General features: G+C 38.5%; 1 protein-coding gene across 1 annotated transcript; it reads right to left on the bottom strand.

Annotated features, from left to right (window-relative positions):
- Positions 1-820: 820 nt before the first annotated feature.
- Positions 821-12462, bottom strand: LOC117340383 (N-glycosylase/DNA lyase-like). The gene is given in 9 exon segments (XM_033902146.1): positions 821-1463; positions 3940-3990; positions 5221-5270; positions 6200-6344; positions 6691-6823; positions 7308-7348; positions 7587-7719; positions 7857-8624; positions 12349-12462. Coding segments are annotated over 9 exon segments (1506 nt in total). The 5' UTR covers positions 12435-12462; the 3' UTR covers positions 821-1364.
- Between the last annotated feature and the right edge of the window lie 57 nt (positions 12463-12519).

A 12519-nucleotide genomic window follows, 5' to 3' on the forward strand; every position in this document is an offset into this window, starting at 1 on the left:
TCCCATGCTGATAATGTTAACCAAATTAGAATGAATTCCAATAGAAATAAAACAAATAAAAGTCAAAAATGTGATTTCCCTATATAAACTATAGTAAAGTTTACCCCCTCCCCAGGGGCAAACGTGAGACCCCTGGGTCATGAAATTTACAATTTTGATAAAGCACCTTAAGACCCTTCCATCTATGAAGAGTGTTTGATTCCACCATATCTGTGAGTAAAGAAGAAGATTTTTGAAGTTTTAGTCAATTTGACCCTTTTTAGCCCCGCCCCTCAGGCCCCTGGGGGGTGGGGACCATATAATTTACAATTTTGGTTGACCTTTAGCCATAAAAGCTTCCTGCCAAATTTCATTGAATTTGGTTTAGGGGTTTTGGAGATGAAGTCGAAAATGTAAATTGTTTACGGACGCACGACGGACGACGGACGACGGACAACGCACGACGCACGACGACGGACAAAAGGGGATTAGAATAGGTCACTTGAGACTTTGTCTCAGGTGACCTTAAAACTTTCGTGTAAATGTCGGTACGTCAGAATGAAAACTTCCGTGTAAATGTAGGTACGTCAGAATGAAAACTTCCGTGTAAATGTAGGTACGTCAGAATGAAAAATTTCGTGTAAATGTAGGTACGTCAGAATGAAAACTTCCATGTAAATGTAGGTACGTCAGAATGAAAATTTCCATAGATTCTATGAAATCTAGGTATGATAATAGTTTAAACAGAAAACCTCAATATTGATATTTCATACTTTATATAGCTATAAATGAAGCGGCTGGGTTGTTCACCAACAAAATATTAAACACATTATGTTTTTCATGTTGTTTTTATTAAAACTTACCAAATTACAAAATTTTATTTGATGAAAATATTTTAGGTGATGTTGTTTTTGTAATTTCAATGAAAAGGAAATAATAATAATTTCCTGTTTGATTTCTTTTTCAACATGTTGTAGATTATTTCCAGTCTTGATACTGTCTGGTGTACAGTAGTTCTATAGATACCTTTATTACTCTCTGACACACTTGAGAGTGTGTAACAAGAGGTCAAACAAGTGAACAGCAATGTTACAATATAACATGACAATGTGAGCAGATCATATGTATGGACATAATTGTTTGTTTCTTACTTTTCCGTATAATGAATTGTGAAAATCTGGGAAATATGGATGTAGTAGTCAGAATATTAATTGATAATATCTGTCAACTTCTACACATATAAATTCATACTTATAGAAAGTTATGTTTACAATATGCACAGGTAAATAACACCAGAGGTGTACGCTATAAAACCATTCGTGTCCCTTGAGGATACATGGCCAGTAAATCACACAGAACAATTCCTCATAACTTTATATTTAGTACTATGATTTTGATTTTTTTCCTCCAACTTTATCTGATGTCTTTGACCTTTTGTGTCCTTTGTCTTGGGAATTCTTTAGTCCAGTTTTCATACGTATTTCCTGAAAAAATGGATCTGTATATTACAAAACAATGAAGGATAAAAAATATGTGCCATGTACTAATCATGTAAATAAATTAGGATAATATTTAAATAGAGAGGTACCTGGCATGTTACCAAGGGGAGATAACCAATATACACTGTATGTGACAAGTAATTAGGTCTCACACAAGCTATTATTTCACTATATGTTATTACCAGTGACTCAATCCCCTCAATCACTCATTTTAAGTTCAAATGATGTAAAATTTATATCAAATTAAAATTTGAAGATTTCCCTACCTGATAAAATGATGTCATAGGACAGTTTTAATAGCATAAAAGTGCACACCATAACTTGAAAGACAGTAAACCTGGTATTAACAGTAGACTGGGGAACCCCATCTGTGGAATTCCCACCTTATTACACATGGACTCCTAGTCATTCCACTTTCAGTAGGAGGGTTTATTTGTGATATTCCAAATCTCAAGACCTTACTCTTCATTCTCGTATACAGAAAGTACCCATTCCTTATGTTATTTACGCAGAAAACAGCTATGAAAACACATTTCTTCAGGGATTTGGTTCAAGAGTAACAGCAGCTGATTGGCTGAACTACTTGTGCGAGACATTATAGGTAACAAAAGGAAGATAGCCAGTTAATATGATATGTAATAATAGATAACAAAGGGAGGTAACTGATCAATATGATCTTTAATAAAAGGAAACAAAGGGGAGGTAACTGATCAATATGATCTTTAATAATAGGAAACAAAGGGGAGGTAACTGATCAATATGATCTTTAATAATAGGAAACAAAGGGGAGGTAACTGATCAATATGATCTTTAATAATAGGAAACAAAGGGGAGGTTACCAATTAATATTTATATTTCCACTTAATTCAGACTCAATGAACCTACCACAGTTAACTCAAGTCATTTTCCAATGAACTATATCAAGTCCGGCGTAGGAATGCATTTGTCGAGCTTGGACTATATTTTTTTAATTGCTTTTTTAAAGTGATCATATTTATATGAAATAAATTCCATTAAAAATAATATTTGTTTTAATTCGTTATTAAGTTTGTTCACGAAAGAAATCCTGAAAGTAATAACCATATATAGACGAAGAGTGATGACGTACATTTTGGTAAGTTCCGTGGTAGACTTGCACAAGTCCCTATTTGTCAAGGACAAACTATTACCGGGTATACAAAAATATCAAACAAAATATAAATATAAGGATTGAATATAGTTATGTTGAGGTGTATGGGGGTATAAACCTCAATAGGTCTTGAGAAAAATTTTATGAACTGCGAATCAATAAATACACATAATAATAGGAAACAAAGGGGAGGTAACCAATTAATATATGTAGTAATAGGAAACAAAGGGGAGATAACCAATTAATATGATTTGTAATAATAGGAAACAAAGGGAGGCAACTGATCAGTATGATCTGTAATAATTGGAAACTAAGGGGAGGTAACCAATCAATATGATACATAATTATAGGAAACAAAGGGGAGGTAACCAATTTATAAATGTAATAATAGGAAACAAAGGGGACGTAACCAATTTATAAATGTAATAATAGGAAACAAAGGGGAGGTAACCAATTTATAAATGTAATAATAGGAAACAAAGGGGAGGTAACCAATTTATAAATGTAATAATAGGAAACAAAGGGGAGGTAACCAATTTATAAATGTAATAATAGGAAACAAAGGGGACGTAACCAATTTATAAATTTGATAATAGGAAACAAAGGGGAGGTAACTAATTTATAAATGTAATAATAGGAAACAAAGGGGAGGTAACCAATCAATATGATATGTAATAATAGGAAACAAAGGGGAGATAACCAATTAATATGATTTGTAATAATAGGAAACAAAGGGAGGCAACTGATCAGTATGATCTGTAATAATTGGAAACTAAGGGGAGGTAACCAATCAATATGATACATAATTATAGGAAACAAAGGGGAGGTAACCAATTTATAAATGTAATAATAGGAAACAAAGGGGACGTAACCAATTTATAAATGTAATAATAGGAAACAAAGGGGACGTAACCAATTTATAAATGTAATAATAGGAAACAAAGGGGAGGTAACCAATTTATAAATGTAATAATAGGAAACAAAGGGGAGGTAACCAATTTATAAATGTAATAATAGGAAACAAAGGGGACGTAACCAATTCATAAATTTGATAATAGGAAACAAAGGGGAGGTAACTAATTTATAAATGTAATAATAGGAAACAAAGGGGAGGTAACCAATCAATATGATATGTAATAATAGGAAACAAAGGGGAGGTATCCAGTTAATATATGTGATAATAGCTAATAAAGGGGAGGTAACCAATTATTATATATGAAATATGCAAAATTTCAACCTGGGTATACAAATGCTATGTGATTTTATAGGTTAGGTAACAAAACTGAAGTAGGCATGTAACGGCCTAATAATGAAAGTAAAATAAGTTGTTACCTTGGTATCACTTTTGTCCTTGAACTGTTTCAAATCTGCAGCAAACAAAACCTACAACATACAAATATAAAGTGACTACTAACTGTACAATTGAAGGATTTTTTTCCCAGATTACAAGATTACAGGAAGCACTCAACATTTTTTTAACCTTTGCAGAGTTCAATTTTTTCCCACTCTATCTCCAGGTTATGTTCACTCATGGTTTCAGGTCTGGTGGTCTAGAAACCTCTCTATCTGTATTACTTTATGACCAGTACATGTTTTCAGGCCTGGTGATCTGGAAACCTCTCTATCTATATTACTTTATGACCAGTACATGGTTTCAGGTCTGGTGATCTAGAAACCTCTCTATCTGTATTACTTTATGACTAGTACATGGTTTCAGGCCTGGTGATCTAGAAACCTCTCTATCTGTAATACTTTGTGATCTGTACATGGTTTCAGGCCTGAATTGTTATAACAGTCAAACCAATGCCGTCCCCATCATGATAATTGTTATAACAGCCACACCAATGCCGTCCCCATCATGATAATTGTTATAACAGCCACACCAATGCCGTCCCCATCATGAAAGATTGTTATAACAGCACACCAATGCCGTCCCCCATCATGATAATTGTTATAACAGCCACACCAATGCCGTCCCCATCATGATAATTGTTATAACAGCCACACCAATGCCGTCCCCATCATGATAATTGTTATAACAGCCACACCAATGCCGTCCCCATCATGATAATTGTTAGAACAGCCTCACTAGAGTCCTACAACACCAATACTGGTATGTGTCAACCACATGTGTGTCCTGTGCGCACAAGGACTCATCAAGCATCATTGTGTGCGAGAGGTTTTGTTTGATGAGATTGTCACACAGATTTTTTGTCCCTATACATATCATTCCTATCCCCCACTCCCAGTTCATTCTCCATCATGCCATCGGACAGTACACATCCTTGTACAGACAACTACTAGCCCTGGCAAGTCTTTCTCCATGTAAATATAAATGTATCTAAAACACATCAATGTAACCATGGTCGCGTAGTGTATTATTATCATGTTAATATATTGTATGTTTCGGTCAATGTACTATGTCCATGTTCTATGTGTTTTAGGTCTTGTTGTATTTAAGAACCACTGAATACCAATATAGCCTGGTGTTTTATCATGATTTTAACAACAAGGTCTATATATTCATATTCAGGAGAAATTGATTATCCACAATGGATCCAAGTCAAACTGAACCATTGACAAACAGTGTGTTGTTACTTGTATAGGACTTACTGAGTGAGCCCAGCCGGCCTTGTCACCCCACAGCTCACGGAAATGGTCTCCTGAAGGGAAAAACAATGATCACATACTTTATTTTAGTAAGATTTATACACATTATCTTAGAAACATTTCAACTGAATTGTGTCTTCAGCAGTTTGAATTTTATAGTAAACTAGTCACAGGACAGAGAAACAGCAGCATGGTTGATATGAGTTGTCTCCCCTCCTTGACATGAGTTGTCTCCCCTCCTTGACATGAGTTGTCTCCCCTCCTTGACACGAGTTGTCTCCCCTCCACACCACTGTGAAAATGTTGATCTCACAAGTGAACACTTAGCTGTTACTCACCAACAATAAACAAATTATCCACTTATCTGATTCTCCTTATAAAATTGTGACAATGAACAATGTGTTATGATGTAACATTTAGAAAGCAATGAGGCTATTGTGGCATCATTGTTTGGTAGTTTACATTGTTTTCAATATTTTCCTGACAAATAATGAAGTAATTAAATATCTGACAAAGAGTAAGTGAGATATAACAGTTATTTCACTTACCTATCTCTCCGTACAACTTCAGTCAGATATACATGTAACAGTTATTTTACTTACCTATCTCTTTGTACAACTTGTCAGTTAGATATACCAATTTTTATCTCTTTGTACAACTTGTCAGCCAGATATAACAATTATTTTACTTACCTATCTCTTTGTACAACTTGTCAGCCAGATATTACAATTATTTTACTTACCTATCTCTCTGTACAACTTGTCAGTCAGATATAACAGCTATTTTACTTACCTATCTCTCTGTACAACTTGTCAGTCAGATATAACAATTATTTTACTTACCTATCTCTTTGTACAACTTGTCAGTTAGATATAACAGTTATTTTACCTACCTATCTCTTTGTACAACTTGTCAGTTAGATATACCAATTTTTATCTCTTTGTACAACTTGTCAGTCAGATATAACTATTGTTTTACTTACCTATCTCTCCATACAACTTGTCAGTGAGGGATTTGGCCTGTTTCAGTTTAGGCATGTAGTCTCGTGCAGCTATCTGCCACACGTGGGTATCCACTGGAACAGCCTCCAGTTTGTCCATGGACATCAGACACACACAGTCTGCAACCTTCAACAAAAATGTACATCAGTTATGAAAGCCTAGATAGGTAATACATTTCTGTCTCAACCTTCCAAGTCAACACCTTTCCATCTGTTCACAAGTCATCTGTCATCACCTACATGCCTACCTTTGCCCCGACACCACACAGCTTCATTAACGCAGCCTTGGCCTGTGTGTACGTACCTTTGCCCCGACACCACACAGCTTCATTAACTCAGCCTTGGTCTGTGTGTACGTACCTTTGCCCCGACACACCACACAGCTTCATTAACGCAGCCTTGGCCTGTATGTACGAACCTTTGTTCCGGCACCCCACAGTTCATTAACTCAGCCTTGGTTTGTGTGTACGTACCTTTGCCCCGACACCACACAGCTTCATTAACTCAGCCTTGGTCTGTGTGTACGTACCTTTGTTCCGGCACCCCACAGCTTCATTAACTTTGCCTTGGTCTGTGTGTACGTACATTTGTTCCGACACCACACAGCTTCATTAACTCTGCCTTGGTCTGTGTGTACGTACCTTTGCCCCGACACCACACAGCTTCATTAACTCTGCCTTGGTCTGTGTGTACGTACCTTTGCCCCGACACCACACAGCTTCATTAACTCTGCCTTGGTTTGTGGGTACATACATTTGCCCGACACCACACAGCTTCATTAACTCTGCCTTGGTCTGTGTGTACGTACCTTTGCCCCGACACCACATAGCTTCATTAACTCTGCCTTGGTCTGTGTGTACGTTACCTTTGCCCCGACACCACACAGCTTCATTAACTCTGCCTTGGTCTGTGTGTACGTACCTTTGCCCCGACACCACACAGCTTCATTAACTCTGCCTTAGTCTGTGGGTACGTACATTTGTTCTGACACCACACAGCTTCATTAACTCAGCCTTGGTTCGTGTGTACGTTACCTTTGCCCCGACGCCACACAGCTTCATTAACTCTGCCTTGGTCTGTGTGTACGTACCTTTGCCCGACGCCACACAGCTTCATTAACTCTGCCTTGGTCTGTGTGTACGTACCTTTGCCCCGACACCACACAGCTTCATTAACTCTGCCTTAGTCTGTGGGTACGTACATTTGTTCTGACACCACACAGCTTCATTAACTCAGCCTTGGTTCGTGTGTACGTTACCTTTGCCCCGACGCCACACAGCTTCATTAACTCTGCCTTGGTCTGTGTGTACGTACCTTTGCCCGACACCACACAGCTTCATTAACTCTGCCTTGGTTCGTGTGTACGTACCTTTGCCCCGACGCCACACAGCTTCATCAACTCTGCCTTAGTCTGTGGGTACGGTCTGTCTCTCAATCCCCTTAGCCATTCCTCACTATGGTTTTCCTGTAGATATTTGGCAGTTGCACTGATGTACTTCGCCCTGTATTAAAAATGAATAGGAAACACATGGAAAAGATACAACTTTTATCAAAATAATCCAATTGCTATTCAAAATCTGACGTAAATTCTTAATATAAAAGTATTTATAACAACTTAATATCCATCAAGGAGACTTACCTGTATCCAAATCCCAGACTTCGGAGTCTGTCCTCAACATCATGCCCGGACAGACTGTCCACTGATGGGAAACTGAAGTACGACTCGCCCTCATACTCTGTGACCTTTGTCCCGTAGGTCTGACAAAGCCGTTCCACCATTCCACTGATCCTGGAGATGTGATTGTTGGATGAACAGATGAAGGAGAAGAGATTTTCTACAGGATCCTGCCGTAGGATCCTAATGCCTGTAAAATCTGTGGCTGTTTGTTTAAACACTTGATCAGACCGGGACCAAGTTTTGTACAGATCAGTAAGGTTCACATCTAGTCTGAAATAGTCACGTAATGTGGCTTCTAGTTCTGCTGAAGTTCACAGTGTATCCAAAATGTCTGGTTCTAGCTTCACATCTACATGTTTGTATTCTGTTTTAGTGGAGGTCTTCAAATCAACATCCTTATAGTCTGATGTTTGTGTGCCAGCCTGCCCGGACTGCTTGTCAGTCCTCAACTCTTTCCTTGTCTTAGTTGTGGGAAATGTTCTCATTCTACAGCCTTTTTTAGTGTGTTGTTTGACAACCTTTGCTCGTTTAACCTCCTCATTGTCCTCAGAGATCTGAATAGGTTCAGACTTGATAGATGTGTTGATATGATTGCCATCTGCAGCAGCACTGTCATCTTGTCCAGGGGAGGGGATCACCTGATAGAACAGCTCTGTGTCGGACTGCCACAGGTTCCAGACATATCCAGCTAGAACACCTGTCCAGATCCCAGGTGTCCTCTCCTTCCATCTACACACACACACAAATTATAGAACAGGAGGAACATGTCATATTTCAATTGTGTTAAAGGTTTACAGCATTTACCATGCCCAGGATTCTAAGATCCAAGATTTGGTCATCTATCACCAGCCGTGAGATGTAAACTAGATACCATCACCATGGCCGTGAGATGTATACTGGATACCATCACCACAGCCGTGAGATGTCAACTAGATACCATCACCACGGCTGTGAGGTGTAAACTGGATACTACCACCACGGCTGTGAGATGTCAACTAGATACCATCACCACGGCTGTGAGATGTCAACTAGATACTGTCACCATGGCCGTGAGATGTAAACTGGATACCACCACCATGGCCGTGAGATGTAAACTGGATACCATCACCACAGCCGTGAGATGTAAACTAGATACCATCACCATGGCCATGAGATGTAAACTGGATACCATCACCACAGCCGTGAGATGTAAACTGGATACCATTACCATGGCCGTGAGATGTATACTGGATAACATTACTATGGCCGTGAGATGTAATCTGGATACCATCACCATGGCCGTGAGATGTAAACTAGATACCATCACCATGGCCGTGAGATGTAAACTAGATACCATCACCATGGCTGCGAGATGTAATCTGGATACCATCACCATGGCCATGAGATGTAAACTAGATACCATCACCACGGCCGTGAGATGTCAACTGGATACCATCACCATGGCCGTGAGATGTAAACTGGATACCATCACCACGGCCGTGAGATGTATACTGGATACCATCACCATGGCCGTGAGATGTCAACTGGATACCATCACCATGGCCGTGAGATGTATACTGGATACCATCACCATGGCCGTGAGATGTAAACTGGATACCATCACCACAGCCGTGAGATGTAAACTGGATACCATCACCATGGCCGTGAGATGTAAACTGAATACCATCACCACGGCCGTGAGATGTATACTGGATACCATCACCATGGCCGTGAGATGTCAACTGGATACCATCATCATGGCCGTGAGATGTCAACTGGATACCATCACCATGGCTGTGAGATGTAAACTGGATACCATCACCATGGCCGTGAGATGTCAACTGGATACCACCACCACGGCTGTGAGATGTCAACTAGATACCATCACCACGGCTGTGAGATGTAAACCAGATACTGTCACCATGGCCGTGAGATGTAAACTGGATAACATTACCATGGCCATGAGATGTAAACTGGATACCATCACCATGGCCGTGAGATGTCAACTAGATACCATCACCATGGCCGTGAGATGTAAACTGGATACCATCACCACGGCTGTGAGATGTATACTGGATACCATCACCACGGCTGTGAGATGTAATCTGGATACCATCACCATGGCCATGAGATGTAAACTGGATACCATCACCATGGCCATGAGATGTAAACTGGATACCATCACCACGGCTGTGAGATGTAAACTAGATACCATCACCATGGCCGTGAGATGTAAACTAGATACCATCACCATGGCTGCGAGATGTAAACTAGATACCATCACCATGGCCGTGAGATGTAAACTGGATACCATCACCATGGCAGTGAGATGTAAACTGGATACCGTCACCACAGCCGTGAGATGTAAAATTTTTGTCAGATGGACAGCCATATGACGCCATACCATAATACACAATGAAACACTTCTTCGAAAAACTAAAAGTTGACAACACTCCTTCCCAACAACCATCTCAAAACTGGCATAAATTGCCCTCCTCTATCTAAGACAATATACCCTTGCAAAGTTGTCCTTTTACCTATATCACATCCCATCTCTTCCTTTTGTAGAACCGTGACATAATCTTCAACTTGATTTAGGTAAGTAGGTCAGTATAAGGTAGAAGAAAAAGTATTCCTTATTTTAATATACATATTGCATTTCAAGTTTCAGCAACATGACATTTTAGACATTAAATCAGCAATCACCTGCATAATAAAATATAGGGAAAATATCAAATTTCACAAATAGATACATTTTGCCTCCAGATGTCCATTCCTAATTTCATTGACTAGTCTCTAGTGTCCAGCTTGACCAGGAAAACACTTTCCTACAAATAGCCCTGTGTAAATATGATACATGACCAGGTGCCACACCCAACAATGTTTACACGTGTCACACATGGCTGTGTCAGAGTCCTCAGAGTACAGCAGATGTGTTTAAATATCCGGGGTCAAACCAAGACAGCAGAAAATCACCAGATCAATTGTGGCATGATTACATACCTATGCTATCTAGTTAAGTATTAATTAAAGTACCAATTATAATGGTGTTTTATATGGCTAACATTCTTATAAGTCTGGATTTTTTGTATGCCTGACTATTGCATGGATTTTTCATTATTGCAATACTATTACTATTGAGGAAAACCCTTTTTACTATTGTTGAACTATCTTGGCACGCTTGTACTTGTCATCAAGCTCTTCTGTTAAGCTTGGGAGCCTCTCTGAGCCATTTGGTTGTCTTCTCTATTAATTTCCGGTTCCTTATATTCAGCAGAGAAGCAGTTAGTTAGGAATTTGATGGTTAGTCCTTTCCAGTGTTCGTTAATTTTGGCTTAAATGAGTTGGCACACACCACTTCATTTGGTAATTAATGCATTGCGATAGTATTGCAATACTATTGGCAACTTTAGTTATCTGAGCTTATATTGCAATTCAATATTTGTTCATTTTCAAAATGTGTCTGTTATGTATTGCATATATATGCAGCCTTAAAGAGACACAAGCCTTTTTTTGTCTCTATTGTTCCATTTGTTTAAAATGTTCCTTCTCAGCAACATTTAGTTTCATGTTTTTAACTTGTTTGAGGATTGCTAGAGGTAAACACACACACGCCCTGGAGTAAAACTAACTTACATTGATTTCTTGACTTACATTACCAAAACATACAACTAAGTATGTTTGCGATAGTGACTGGATTATTATTACTCAGAAAGGAACTAGGTCACAGCATTTTTCATCTCCTATTACAGTGTACATTTTGTAAGATGTAAATTTGTACTATTAACTGTGAAAAGATGTATTTGTATGGCAGATATGTAGGTAGACCTTTGCAGTTTTGGATGTTTCGTTTACTCATTTCTTATAACTTGACTACAGTTTATATCTTCTTAAAATAGGCAATGTTTCAATTCTTGTGTCTACAACTTTTCCATACTACAGTGATTAAAATCATCATGAATCACGACTATCACTTAGGTTGATCATGAGACTGCCGAGTATCTGTAATCCAGCGCAATTTTATGAGAAGATTGCGTTTGATTTACAATCAATGACTACCTTCTCCTAACTCGAATATTCCTCAAACTATTGACATGGTCCGTTGGAGTTCAAGTTACCTGGGTTTGACTGGTTTACATAAATGAAAAGCCTTAGTTGTATCTGGCCCCGACACCAGACTTGGACATTCAAACAGATAGATAGGATATCTACCCTAGTCTGGTGTCAGAGGAAACACGTACGTGTTAATGCATAGGCCTAAATCATAGATGCTTAGCACGTTTATAAGTCCAAGACCGATTATAGACTAATATATAAACCGGTCTTGGACTTATAAACGTGCTAAGCACCTATGCCTAAATGAGATGAAATGCTACAAAGAAGATTACGTAATGTCAGATAGTGCTAAACGTAAATTATGACAATCAACATGATATTTAAGTTTAGCTAACCGAAGCTGAATATAATAAATAACCTGAAAGATTGTCCACAAACTAGTGTTTTATCCAGTCGTAGTTCTGCTATTTTACAAGGAATCCGTCTGCACGTGGATGCGGCCATTTCCGAGTATAACAACATTCAACAAAGCACTAAGTGTATAATGAGTCTAAAGGAATTCCGAATACAAATCAAAATCAAAATCTCG

This window comes from Pecten maximus, chromosome 2 (genome assembly GCF_902652985.1).
Source record: "Pecten maximus chromosome 2, xPecMax1.1, whole genome shotgun sequence".
Taxonomy (NCBI): Eukaryota; Metazoa; Mollusca; class Bivalvia; order Pectinida; family Pectinidae; genus Pecten; species Pecten maximus.